The sequence below is a fragment of the Meriones unguiculatus genome, chromosome 6, assembly GCF_030254825.1.
Source record: "Meriones unguiculatus strain TT.TT164.6M chromosome 6, Bangor_MerUng_6.1, whole genome shotgun sequence".
Classification (NCBI taxonomy): Eukaryota; Metazoa; Chordata; class Mammalia; order Rodentia; family Muridae; genus Meriones; species Meriones unguiculatus.
The window spans coordinates 2,837,127-2,852,176 of NC_083354.1; the positions used below are offsets into that span (position 1 = coordinate 2,837,127).

Consider the following 15,050-nt stretch of genomic DNA (forward strand, 5'->3'; position numbering starts at 1 on the left):
AGGGTGATTTTCAACTGTTTCTTTTTCTAATGATCACAATATTACTATGTATAGCACAACTTTTTATACGATGGTATCAAAGTTTAAAAATGGCTAGTAGATTGAACTTATATGCTTACTTTTCTCTTTTGAAAGGTTATTCATCATCTAAAATGAGGCACTTTTCTCAAAAAAAACTTATTCAGTTAATAACCATTAGCTTATTCCTCTAAAATATTTTTGTATTAATATAAAGGATGATACTAAGGTAATAGAATTTAATCTATAAATCCAATTTTTATTGGTTTAGATTATATTATGTGGCTATAAAATTATTTTATGACAAATTTCTCTAAATACAGAAAGGGTGTTTTGGCTATTTGAAGATGCCTAATATAACTATATTATAAAAAGGACTAAATGCCATGGGGTCAAACTAGGCTCACAGTTGTTAAAAGTAGCAGCCCTTCACATGTATTTCAAGAAACATGGCATGTAGGAAATAGCCTCAGCCTGAAAATATTATCAATTTTCATACATCTAAGATTATACCATTGTACTTCAGGGGAAAACCACATGGCCAGGAGCATGGAAGAGGAAGGAAGGACGAATGGAAAGATGGATGAATATGATATGGGAATCATATTCAAGGTTAAAAAGTTGTTATAATTTGGATTGTATTATTTAATTGTGTTGCACTTAGTTCACTACAGTCTCATTTATCTTACCTAATGATCATCAATCAGGGCCTTCAGAGAAATATGTAAATTTTCACATACTGAACATGTAATTGAAAAAAAATGGTAAGGGTGTGTCTTCTCCAACTCCCATAAATCTCATTCAGATGAAACAGTTTTATTTCTAAGAAAAATCTTATAGCACAATGTCAGGATGGTCCAATGAAATAACTTCCCTACCCATGATAGAGAGAGAATATAACTCAAGTATACTTAAACTGAGTAAAAGTTCCTAATATCACTGCATTATGAGGGATACATTTGTATAGAACCAGAAAAAAACATTTCAGGATTAACAGCTGGTGAGAAAGGCTGTACATACCTCCTCAAGTTGTATTTTGCAGGGAAGAAAAATAGGTTATCCAAAAAAAAAAAAAGGAGGCAATTACACAGCCACAAGATTATAACTCCAGGAACTTTTAAATACTTATATTAACATAGTACTAAGGTGACTTTATTTAATTAACATTTAATTCATACTTTGCTAGATTTAATTTTGTTTTCATTTATTACTGAGTACGTATGCTTGTATGAGTGCGTACGTGGAGGTCAGAGCACAACCCTCGGGAGTCAGTTTTTCCCTTTTTCCATGTAGGTTCTGAGGATTGAGCTCAGGCTATCAGGCTTGACAGCAAATGCTTTCACTTACTGAGTCACCTTACTGGCCCTTACTAGATATTTCAATGTAAGTCTGAAAGGAATTAAATCACTGATTTTTCTATAAGAATTTCATTGATATTAAAATATGTTACTGGTATTAAAATAATTTATTATATAAGTTTAGACATTATAGATATATGTACATAAATACTAGAGGATCTTAATTTTACTCAATTTCATACAGAAATATTGAGTATATGGGTATTTGAAAATAAAACAATTCAAGATTTCAAGAAAATAAAAAATTTGGCTATTTGAGAAGATGCCCAATAATGACATTATAAAAAGGACTAAGTGCCATGGAGTCAAACTAGGCTCACAGTGTGTTAAAAGTATATATTTCAAGAAACAATAAAAGAATCAATAAAATTTATACACAGGCCTGTTACTCACACAACAGGTCATGCATTATGTATTTACTGGATATTTACAATGTAGCTGAGACACTCAATTTTTAAAATTAAAATAAAAAGGGCAACATAGCTATTAACAAACAAAGCATGTTTGAAACAACTTGAATATGAGTAAATTTTCATATATAAATTGTACAACATCAATGTAGAACAAGAATTCCTGATTAAAAAATTAGAGTTGTCTAAAGATGTGCTCTAAAAACAAAAATGTTCAGTATATTTTGAAGACAGTATAAAAAAGTGAAGGATCACACTTGTTTTCATGACATCAATTTTAAATACATTACATACTGAAATGATAATATATTTGTTATATGGGCCAAGTAAAATAAAGTCATCTGCTCCTTTTAATTCTGACAGTCAGAAATTTACAGTCAGTGTAAATTTCTAAAATTAGGTGTCATATGTATTTTACTTCTACCATAAAGTACTGACATGGACAGTTAAGTTGTACAGTGGCCAAAAGCACTTTGATCTTAGAAAGATTCACTGATATTTAAAAGACTTAGCTTTAAATTGGAAAGGGGCACGGTGGAGATGAGGGAGGGAGAGAGGGAGGGACTGGGAGGGAATGAGGGTTCGGACACGGCTGGGATACAGAGTTAATAAAATGTAACTGATAAAAAAAAAAAAAGGTTTTGCAATGAGAAACCTATCTGATACCATGAACTCCAGCTAACATTACCTTTTTGTCTTCCCATTCTTTGACTGTGCTGTTCTGCCCACTTGGAAACTGTACCACACCTCCAGTGCTGGCAGATAAAAGTGGGGGCTGAACCTTGCTAAGGATCTTTGAGCAGAGCCTCAGAGAATCTGTGAGTTCAGACAAGCGCAATGTCTGGAGATGGCTTGTCAACGCAGATATCATCCTGAGCAGTAACTGGGGCAGATGTTCTGTCTGGATTTCAATATAAGTCTCCTGAAAATGAGAGAAGATTGAATAAAATGAATGTATAATATAAAAGTCATAGGTAGTTTATTTTAATCTATACAAGTAAGCCTGTATTTTTGTTCATGTTTTATAGGTATCATGCTTTAAACTAACAGTTCGTAGGCATTTTAATACTGATGACTTATAAAATCTCTATTATTAGGTCTGTGGAGCTGGCTCAGTGGGTAAAGTGCTTGCTGTGCAAGCATGAAGACCTGAGTTCGGATTCCTAGCACCCACATTAAAGCCAGGTGAGGTGGTGTGTATCTGTGATCCCAGTGCTAGGGGAAAAAGAAACAGACAGATTCCTCAGGGCCAATAGTCAACCAGTCTACTTGGTAAGCTTCAGGGACCCTGTCTCAAAAAATAAGGTGGAGAATGATAAAGGAAGACACCCAATGTTATCCTCCGGCCTCCACAGACACAGATATGGGCAAACACATCATCACATAACCCTCCCCCCAATTCTCAATCCAAGTACCTAAAGGATATATAATTGGATACCCCAGTTTTATGTGTTATATTAATGAAATTCTAGCGGACGTGAATAAAAGCAGTTAAGATAAAAACAGGCTGAATGCCATACCTGACAGAGCACCCTCATACTTCTAGTAGGCTTCAAAATGAGAAAGCAAAGAGTTGAGGAGAGAAAACACAAGGGAAAACATTTCTAACAGCCTTCACGTAACAGAAAGAATGTTAACAAATACAAATGCAGCGTCAGAATTCCACCCACTAAACACAACATGCAATTAGGAAGTAGATTCCATGTATTCTATATATACGTGCCAACAAGACAAAAACATTTGGGAAAAGTTATGGAAAAAAGGCTACGCCAAAGGAAAAACCTTTAGTTTTAAAGATGGAATTTATCTGAAGATAAGATTTGTATTCATCATGAAATAAATAAACTATGCTCTTAAAATTCCTTGTTTTTCTTTTTAACAAGATAGTCTTACCAAAGAGACTATATCCAACAAAAAATCCACCAGTAAACAGAAGTTGGTCAGCTGTAACTCAGACGAGTCACTACTGTCTCCAGGCCCAACCTGAAGTCTGGCATGCAGTGTTCTCCTAAATGGAAAAAAAAATGACTTTATCAAACACATTATCACATGATAGGAAGACATGTGACTACATCACTGTCTTAACAAATAAGGCCCAAGTCGAGATTGGGACACATACTAATGTTCATTCCTGCTGCGCCAGGCCAGGACACTACCACATTGCTTTCATGGAAAATTCTCTGCACAGATGTAGCCATGGCAGTTCAGTGTCCAAGTGGGGTCCATAGTAATGGGAACAGGGACTGTCTCTGACATGAACTGATTGGCCTGCTCTTTGATCACTTCTCCCTGATGGGGGAGCAGCCTTACCAGGCCACAGAGGAAGACAATGCAGCCCCTCCTTATGAGACCTAACAGACTAGGATCAGAAGGAAGAAAAAGAAATCCTCCCCACCAGTGAATATGGGGAGGGGCATGCGTAGAGAAAGGGAAGAAAGGGAAGGATTGGGAGGGTAGGAGGGAGGGAACTAGAGGGGAGCTACAAAGTAAATAAAGTGTAATTAAAAATTAAATAAAATAAAAATTAAAAAAAGATTTTATTTATTTCTTTATGCATACTGGTGCTCTATCTGCATGTGCACCTGCATACCAGAAGAGGGCAGTAGACGGTAGAGATGGCTGTGAGCCACAATGTGGGTGCTGGGAATTGAACTCAGGACCTCTGGAAGAGCAGACAGTGCTCTTAACCACTGAGCCATCTCTCCTATCTGATCACCATGGACTAAAGCTGGACCTCAATGACAAAAATAGCAAAAGGCCTATACACACATGGAAACTGAACAACTTGCTACTAAATGACAGCTGGGTCAGAGAAGAAATAAAGAAAGAAATTAAAGACTTCCTAGAATTCAATGAAAATGAAGGCACAACATACCCAAACTTATGGGACACAATGAAAGCAGTGCTAAGAGGAAAGTTCATAGCACTAAGTACCTTCCAGAAGAAATTCGAAACATCTCATGCAAGCAAGTTAATGGCTCACTTAAAAGCCCTAGAAAAAATAGAAGCAGACACACCAAAGAGGAGTAGACGGCTAGAAATAATCAAACTCAGGCTGAAATCAATCAATTAGAAACAAAACAATTCAAAGAATCAAAGAAACCAAGAGCTGGTTCTTTGAGAAAAAACAACAAAATAGACAAACCCTTAGCCAAACTAACTAAAAGGCAGAGAGACACTATCAAAGACAACAAAATCAGAAATGAAAAGGGGGATATAACCACAGACACTGAAGAGATCCAAACAATAATTAGGTCTTATGTTAAAAGCCTATATGCCACAAAATTTGAAAATCTAAATGAAATGGACAATTTTCTTGATGGATTCCATATGCCAAAGCTGAATCATGACCAGGTAAATCACTAAATAGTCCTATATCCCCTAAGGACATAGAAGCTGTCATCAAAAGTCTCCCAGGCAAAAAAAAGCCCAGGGACAGATGGTTTCAGCGCAGAATTCTACCAGACCTTCAAAGAAAAGCTAACACCAATACTCTTCAAACTATTTCACAAAATAGAAACAGAAGGAACACTACCAAACTCTATGAAGCTACAGTCACCTTGGTACCTAAACCTCACAAAGACCCAACAAAGAAAGAGAATTTCAGGCCAATCTCCCTCATGAACATTGATGCAAAAATACTCAACAAAATACTTGCCAACCGAATCCAAGAACACATCAAAGATATCATCCACTATGACCAAATAGGCTTCATCCCAGGCATGCAGGGGGTAGTTCAATATACAGAAATCCATCAATGTGATCCACCACATAAACACACTGAAGGAGAAAAACCACATGATCATCTCCTTAGATGCTGGAAAGGGATTTGACAAAGGCCAACATCCATTCATGTTTAAAGTCTTGGAGAGATCAAGGATACAAGACATACCTGAACATAGTAAAGGCAATATACAGCAAGTGTATAGCCAATATTAAACTCAATGGAGAGAAACTTAAATCAATCCCACTGAAATCAGGGACAAGGCAAGGCTGCTCACTATCTCTGTATCTCTTCAACATTGTTCTTGAAGTCCTGGCTAGAGCAGTAAGACAATTGAAGGAGATCAAGGGGATACAAATTTTAAAGGAAGAAGTCTAAGTATCACTATTTGCAGATGATATGATAGTATACCTGAGTAACCCCAAAAATTCTACCAGGGAACTCCTACAGCTGATTAACACCTTTAGCAAAGTGGATGGATACAAAATTAACTCAAAAAAATTAGTAGCCCTCCTGTATACAAAAGACAAAAGGGCCGAGAAAGAAATTAGGGAAGCAACACCCTTCACAGTAGCCACAAAGGACATAAAGTACCTTGGTGTGAACCTAACCAAGCAAGTCAAAGACTTGTATGAAAAAAATTTCCAGTCTCTGAAGAAAGAATTGGAAGAAGATATGAGAAGATGGAAAGATCTCCCATGCTCATGGCTTGGCAGGATTAATATAGTAAAAATGGCCATCTTACCAAAAGCAATCTACAGATTCAATGCAATTCCCATCAAATTACCAACACAATTCTTTACAGACCTGGAAAAAAAAATTCTCACCTTCATATGGAACAACAAGAAACCCAGAATTGCTAAAACAATTCTCTACAGTAAAAGATCTTCAGGAGGTATCTCCATTCCTTATCTCAAGCTGTACTAGAGAGCAACAATACTAAAAATCGCATGGTACTGGCATAGAAATAGACTGCTGGATCGATGGATTCGAATAGAAGACCCAGAAATAAATCTACACACTTATCGACACCTGATTTTTGACAAAGTTGCCAAAATCATTCGATGGAAAAAAGACAGCATCTTCAACAAATGGTGCTGGTCTAACTGGATGTCTACATGTAGAAAAATGCAAATAGATCCATATTTATCACCCTGCACAAAACTAAAGTCCAAGTGGATCAAAGACCTCAATATAAAACCAGACACACTAAACCGCTTAGAAGAAAAAGTGGGGAAGAGCCTTGAACTCATTGGCACAGGAGACAACTTCCTGAACAGAACACCAACAGCACAGGCTCTAAGAGCAACAATCAATAAATGGGACCTCATGAAATTGAAAAGCTTCTGTAAAGCAAAGGAAACTGTTGTTAGAATAAAACGACTGCCTACAGATTGGGAAAGGATCTTCACCAACCCTATATCTGACAGAGGGCTAATATCCAGTATATATAAAGAACTCAAGAAGTTAAACAGCAACAAATCAAGTAATCCAATTAAAAAATGGAGTACAGAGCTAAACAGAGAATTCACAATAGAGGAATATCGAATGGCAGAAAAACACTTAAAGAAATGTTCAACATCATTAGTCATAAGGGAAATGCAAATCAAAACAACCCTAAGATTTCACCTTATATCCATCAGAATGGCTAGGATGAAAAACTCAAGTGACAACACATACTGGAGAGGTTGTGGAGAAAGGGGAACGCTCTTCCATTGTTGGTGGGAATGCAAACTTGTACAACCACTCTGGAAATCAATCTGGCACTTTCTCAGACAATTAGGAATAGTGCTTCCTCAAGATACAGCTATACACTTCTAGCCATATATCCAAGAGAGACTCAAGTATACAATAAGGATATTTGCTTAACCATGTTTATAGCAGCTTTATCTGTAATAGCCAAAAGCTGGAAACAACCAAGATGCCCCTCAACTGAGAAACGGATACAGAAAGTATGGTACATCTACACAATGGAATACTACTCAGCAATAAAAAAAAAACAAAAAACAAGGAAATCATGAAATTTGCAGGTAAATGGTCGGATCTGGAAAAGATCATCCTGAGTGAGCTATCCCAGAAGCAAGAAGATGCACACGATATATATACTCACTCATAGAGACATATAATATAGGATAAACCTATTAAAATCTGTATACCTGAAGACACTAATCAAGAGGGAGGACTCTTGCTAAAATGCTCAATCCCTCTCCAGAAAGGCAAAGAGGATGGACATCAGAAGGAGAAAAGAGGGAACAAGTCAGGAGTCTGACACAGAGGACCTCTGAAATGCTCTGCCCTGCAGACTATCAGTGCAGATGCTGAGATTTATGGGTAACCTTTGGGCAGAGTGCAGGGAATCTTATGAAAGAAGTGGGAAATGGTAAGATCTGGAGAGGACAGGAACTCTACAAGGAGAGTAACAGAACCAAAAAAATCTGAGCACAGGGGTCTTCCCTGAGACTGATACTCTAACCAAGGACCACTCATGGAGATGGCCTGGAACCCCTGCACAGATGTAGCCCATGGCAGTTCAGTGCCCAAGTGGGTTCCATAGTAATGGGGACAGGGACTGTCTCTGACATGAACTAATTGGCCTGCTCTTTAATTACCTCCCGCTAAGGGGGAAGCAGCATTACCAGGCCACAGAAGAAGACACTGCAGCCACTCCTGATGAGACCTAATTGACTAGGATCAGAAGGAAGGAAAAGAAGAAGTTCACTCCCCTATCAGTGGATTTGGGGAGGGGCATGTATGCAGAGGGTGGAGGGTCGGAGGGAGGGACTGGGACGGGAGGAGGGAGGGAACCACGGGGGGGGGGATACAAAGTGAATAAAGTGTAATTAATAAATAATTTTAAAAAAATGGAAAAAAAAGTAACAAAAGAAAAAAAAAAGATTTGCATTGCTGCCACTGTGAATGTGTCTCCTAGTAGAAATTGATAGTTTTTTATTTTTATTTGAGTTCTAAACTGAGACACTTGATTTACAATGTGCTCTGCTGGATTGCTGTTATACCAACATATGTTCCTAATATCTGTAATGTCTGAGATCAAACATTACAATTTACAGGAAATCTCTTCTGATCCAAGAAACGTTGATATGAACCCTATTTTAATCCTATTTGATCAAACATTGCCCTATAGTCTCATGTTTTAATTATATAGTCCTTGACCAGCAAAAAATATAAACAGGTAGAGAATTAAATAAAATCAATGGACAGTATGGGGATGACTGTTTCTGCTGAGTGCTTTGAGGGAATGAAGGCTATTTTAAGGTGAGTGACCCTCTACAGGGTCATTTCAGAAGAACAAAGCTGGTAGGATAAAGAATAGAACAGTGAAGGGTCAGAAGTACAAAAGGCAGTGAATGTTCAAGAAATAGTTCAGGTTAGCTCAAAAAGTATGGATGAAATAGTTCAGGTTAGCTCAAAAAGTATGGATGTGTGTTCTGAATATAAAATATTTAATACACAAGGGTGGAGATATGCACAGAAAACAGAGTATGGCAAAGTGGGAAAAGATACTCATAATTCCTCTCTATGTTTACACATTAACCTATGAGGCATTTTATTTTCAATTTCTAATTATTCCTGGGGCAGACATGTGCATATCTTACTTGTTACACTGTGAAATCCCTGAGGTCAGACACTATCTAATATACCTAGCACAATGCTTTTCAACTGGGAGCTTAATGTATGTCATTTGGAAAGCAGGTAAATCTCTGTATTATTAAAGGGATTCATACATATTTACAGTTGTGCCTCTAGACACAAGATTGGACAAGCTTACTTTTTGACTACATGTTCCTCAGGCTTTAAAAGTAAATTAGGGTGCAAAAGAACTGGATTGAGGGTTGAGATAGAGATTTCACTGTTTCACTAGCACCCTAGGGTTTCATATAGTGTTTCAGGCTTTCTATTCTAAGGTGCGAAGTGTTTATTTTTGCTCATCAGTGACAGTATGGGATGCTTCTAAGTCTCTGAAAACATAGCGCTGTCCTATTAGTGGGTGGGGATACTCTGGCAAGTATGCTACTGCAGGTTGCTGTCTTCTCCACAGCCAAGGACAGCAGGGCAGCCTCAGGCCAGACAAATGAACACTTTCATCTGTGCTGAGTGAACAATCACCTCTAAGCTCCTTTCCAATTATAGCATTATACGACCAGTGATTTTTATGTCTTGGATTGACATGGTAAATCTAGATTATGGGTAAATAATTAACACTTTTCAGCAGGAGTAAAATGTATAGAAGAACATGTTAAAAGCTAAATGTTAGCTTTGGATGTTACTAAAAATAACAAGTGAAGCAGTTAACCTACCGACAACATTCTTCAAACCAGCGTGCAATGTAATCCCACATATAATAAGGTTCGAAGGAATTAAAGAGAAGATTCGCAGTTTTAATCAGCTCAGCTGTTTTCTTGTTTTCCCTTAATTTACTAAAAAAGAAAAGAAACCAAACAACTAGATATATTTTAAAACAGCGCATTTGTTATTAGGGCAGCACACCTTCCTACACAGCTGCTAGAATATTGCCGAGGAGGAGGATTAAAATGTGATATATCTCACTCTATTACTTTACATTGAATTACTTTTCAGAACGTGAGTTTTCATAATTCACAAGAATGATAATCAGAATTTGCTTAACATACTTTCTGCATAGTAACCCATAAGAGACTAGAAAAGACAGGTTCCCTCTGCCTCTTTTGAGAAAGGCTGCTGAGCTATATACTACAGTTAATTTCAGACCTTCTCCAATGCCTCTCATGGCCAAATTCTGGGATCTATAACCCTTAGCCATGATACCCAGATTCCCTGGAGACTCTTTTAAGTGTGTAGTTGTTAATTTGGCACCAAGATCTTTTGTTGTTGGCACATATAAACTGAGTTGTGATCGGTTTGCAATAGCCTTCTGGCTATGGAATCTTTTCGACTGTTCTATACCAGTCAGGATTTTCTTTACAAGGGTAAATTCTGACGAGTTTTTGACTAGTCAAATGATAAAACTTAGCTTGAAAACCAATTAGATGCTGGGTATACAGTTCAGTGGTAGACTCTCTGGGTCCCTTCTTAGCAATAATATGAAAGAAGAAAACATAAAGCATAATTAGTATAAACTACACTTGTCACAGAACTTCTCAGGAAGAAATGACATTATTTCAAACTGTTAGCTGATTTCTTACATACTTTTCTCCTATCCTTTCTACAACTAAAATGATTATCTTATAGTAGACACTGTCAGTACAGCTATCAGGGGGTAACAAAAAGGACTAATATATTCTGTAGGATAATACAGATTCTCAGAGTACAGAATCAAATAAAGCAATATATTTATCAATATCAACTTTTCTAACAAAATAGATATTGTATCATCAGAAATCATGTGTATGTTTTTTAAACACAAACAAGTATGTTTTAGGAAAGATAAAGGTATTACCCAATTACCACCAAAGAATCAATAATGAAAGGCAGAGTTAGTAAAACAAAACCAAAACAACTGTAGTCTTGGAACCTTTGTTCTATTACAGTAGCAGGTAATATTAGAATAGAAGTGATCTACTTAACACAGAAGATATGAAAAAAACTTTGTCTTCAAGTCTAACTCTCATTATCTGACACGTTGTCAGTCTCTGGTGAATTTATAAATTAAATTTTCTGGGGCTATTATCTTCACATTAACTGTCAACAGTTTTTACTTTTTTATATTTGCTCATTTGCTCATTTATTCTGTGTGTGTACATGGGCATGACATGATGAGCACGTGGAAATAAAAAGAAAAATTTCAGTAATTGGTTTGCTCCTTCTACCATATGAGTCTAAGGGATGGAACTCAAAAGAGTCAGGCTTGGAGACAAGCACCTTTCTTTTTTTTTTTTTTTTTCAATGCAGTTTATTCAGGAACATTGAACAATCCTCGGACCCCGGGGAAAGCCAGCCCACAGCTTAAATAGCCTCTGGGTAGCCAACCCAGGCGTGCCACGGGGGCGACAAGCACCTTTCTTAACCCACTAAGCCATCTTATCAGCCCAACTATTCAACATTAATTTCCCAAATTGGTATGATTAATAACCAATTAAGTAATCAAGTAGTGATTATTATCTTGTTTAAACACCTGTTTGAAACATGAGAACAATTATGATAGTTCATACTATAAAAGTGATAATTTTATTTATCATAATATAACTTTAGAGTAAAATCCCTAGCCATTTTAATAATCACACTGTATGAATTAACATACTAGAGTCTATTTCATAAGCACTAATAAACAAGGCCTTCTTTATAGCATACTTAATGTTTAGTAATCTACCTGCTTAACTGAGCATGGTCCTTGCTGAAAGGTGGTTCCATCTGAAGATCCAGTTCTGCTTTGCATTGAGAATACAATGTTCTAAACACTTCAATCAGAACATCTTCTAGAATTACAGGTCCTAAAATTAATATACAACAAATTATAGGCAGCAACAATTCAGTACTGGCAAATCATGATGTCCTGAAGAATGATCCAATTAAAGCATGTTTTTGGGGGGAGGGAGGGAGAAGTACTTTAAAAAAGAGGCTCGCCCTCCTGCCAGAAGCTAAATTAAACTATATTTTGAAATGTGGTCTAATAGTAAATAATGGGATAAATGCCTATTTAAAGGAGAGGGTTACATTAACCAGAAGTGTAAACATCAGGAAAATTGGTTTGGTTAAGTCTCTGTTACCTTGGAAAGGGCTCTTTAATTTTTGAGTCTTAGTTTCCTCATCCCAAATGAGGAGAACACCACCAGACTCAAAGGACAGTCTAAAGACAGGGAGAATCTTCCGTAAGGTACACAGTGCAGCTCTTAGAATGACTGTCCAGGAGATGTTGCCACATCTGTGCTGTTATTAAATAACTCCCTGAAGGATAAATTTATCTGCTTCACAGTTACTGCGATCCTTTAAAAAAATAAAATCCTCTCAGCTTCCTCACTATTACAGAATACCTCAAAAAATGACCCTGTTGAAGTCCTGCACACAGCTTGCTACTCTCATATTTTAAAATTTCACTTTGAAGAGTTGGTGAATTAAAGTGTTTGTGCCAAAATATCTGAATATAAACAGAAATCTTACAGATTTTATAATAGATCATTGCTGGGGCTGGAGAGATGGCTCAGTGGTTAATAGCACTGGATGCTCTTACAGAAGACCTGGGTTAAATTCCCAGCACCCACAGAGTAGCTCAAGACCTACAGACCCAAAAAACCTGGGCTCACAGGGGCCTGCAGAGACTAATGCTCCAACCAAGGACCATAAATGTAGAGGAGTTAGACCTCCTGCTCAGATCAAGCCTATAAGCTGCTCATTTTCCTAGTGGGTTCCCTAGAAAGAGGAGCAGGAGCTGTCTCTGACAAGAACTCAATGAATGGATCTTTGATCACCTCCCCCTGGGGGGTGCAGCCTTGCCAGTCCACAGAGGAAGATGATGCAGCCAGTCCTGATGAGACCTGATAAACTAGCATCAGATAGAAAAGGAGGACCTCCCCATCAGTGGACTAGGGAAGAGCATTAAGGGGGAGAAGTGGGAGTATGGGTAGGACTGGGAGGAGATGAGGGAAGAGCTAAATTGTAATAAATAATGAATAAAAATATAAAATAAAATAAACTGTAACTCACACCCTCACACAGACATACATGCAGGTGAAATACCAATTCACATGAAATAAAAATAAATTGTTTTAAAAATAGATTACTGCTTTTTAAAATTTTATATTAAGTACTACAGTTAATTTTCTAGATCTGATATATAAAAAACACACAATGAAAGAAACTTCAGAAAGTAACAGCAACAAGACTGTGAAGGAAAGATATAACTCATATTTCTATTCTACCCCTCAAATTCTATGAACTGTAAGTTAGTTATGACAGATCAAAAATGTTTCCATTTCAGTGAATAATTAAAAAGGACCTGACATATTTTAAAAATGACTTTGTTGCCTAACACAGCATAAAGCATAGGTTGTGTGCTAACACAAAGGCCCACTGAACACCTGTAACTTCGGTTAAGAAACTATTGAGAATCTGTATTTACAAGCCATTTCAAAATACAGTAGTTTTCCTAATGTCTTCCTCTTACTTGTATCATAAAACAATACAAAAGGCATATCACTTTATACTTTGGACAGCAGCATATGTTACCTAGCTCAGGTTTGTCCAATAAACTAATCAAAATCCGAAAAGGTTTTAGATCCTGCATGAGAGTGCTTTCTTCTCCAAATCCATTCACTTGTAAGATTCCCACCATGGCCTTTAGGAAAAAACAAAACAAAACATACTAGTGATTTAGAAACTGGTAATGTTTTTAATACAAAAACTATTTTCAACTATATCCATCTAAAATGCAGATTCACATCCCCTGTGCTATCCTGACTGATGTCTTCTTCCTGTGCCATGAAGGAAGATGTCAGAATTATCCATATGGAGAAAGCAAAGTGCTTAATTATTATTAATCTGCTATTTATTTTTGAGACAGGGCCTCACTATAAAGACTCGGTTGACAACAAACCCACCATCCTCCTGCTTGCTTCCTCTTAGTGCTAGGACTACAAGTGCATATCATCAAATTAGATCATGAACTTTCACTGGAAAAAGAAGAGAGTGAAGAAAAGTATATTGAGAATTTGAGTGTTGGCTCTCTAAATACAGATGTTTTGGGGCATGAATTTCAACTATGCCATCTTATCACAAAGGGATATAATATGCAATTATCTTCTTAGTGATTTAAATTTCAACATACAATTTCCCTCATTTAAAAATGCTTCAAGCTGGGCATGGTGGTCTACACCCATAATCTCAGCACTTCAAAAGCTGAAGCAGGCAGGTCATGAGTTCAAGGTCAACTATGCTACACAGCAAGATCATGTTTCAAAATCAAATAAGTAAAAGAAAAATGCGTGAGCAAGCATTTATTGGAATATTTTGATGCATCTTAAATAAATGGGTAATTTTAATGTTTCTATGTGAGTTGCAGTCTTACCATATCTAGCTTGCAAAAGCCTTATCCACCTGAGGTTTCAGAGGAAATTTGGGTTCTGGTCATTTTCTGAAAAAATCCAACTTTCACAGGGCAGAAAGGCAAAAAACTGTCCTCCTGTGGGAGTCCAGCCATGATTACAATTTTATTGTAGCTATATGCATGTTACAGTCATTCTTTGGAAGTTTTTGAGTCTTGTCTTGACTTCTTTAATTATGAGTTCAATTAAGGTAGGAGTTTGTCTTAGGCAAAGGAGGTAAGCAAAGAAAAATGGAAATAGCCATTACCTGGACTAACAATTCTTTTGAAAAGGTTGTAAAATAGTAAGTGGCATGTTCTTCAGGATTACTGTGTCTTGTGCTCCTGGGTCCTATGATAGCACCGTTGTTATCAAAACCTCCACGGGAATAAATCACAAGAGTAATTAAAACAGAAGTCTTAGAACTGTTGTTCACTAAATGCTAAAATATCTCAAAAACAGCACTAAACACTTACCCAATTAGTAGCCCATTCAGTGCCAGCAAGAGAGACCATTTTAGATAGTTTAA

The 15,050-nt window shown here is 36.9% G+C and overlaps 1 protein-coding gene across 7 annotated transcripts in view; it reads right to left on the reverse strand.

Moving 5' to 3' along the window:
* Positions 1-15,050, reverse strand: part of Dop1a (DOP1 leucine zipper like protein A) — a 105,751-nt gene that overhangs the window by 40,410 nt on the left and 50,291 nt on the right. For 3 of the 7 annotated variants that reach the window (XM_060384661.1, XM_060384664.1, XM_060384660.1), the window contains 7 exons: positions 14,790-14,899; positions 13,668-13,776; positions 11,815-11,935; positions 9,827-9,946; positions 3,680-3,794; positions 3,307-3,336; positions 2,475-2,708 (listed from right to left, as the gene is read on the reverse strand). In XM_060384661.1, the coding sequence (XP_060240644.1) occupies positions 2,475-2,708; positions 3,307-3,336; positions 3,680-3,794; positions 9,827-9,946; positions 11,815-11,935; positions 13,668-13,776; positions 14,790-14,899 (839 nt within the window). The remainder of the gene's footprint in view (positions 1-2,474; positions 2,709-3,306; positions 3,337-3,679; positions 3,795-9,826; positions 9,947-11,814; positions 11,936-13,667; positions 13,777-14,789; positions 14,900-15,050) is intronic. The other 4 variants (XM_060384665.1, XM_060384662.1, XM_060384666.1 and 1 more) reach the window with 2 other exon arrangements.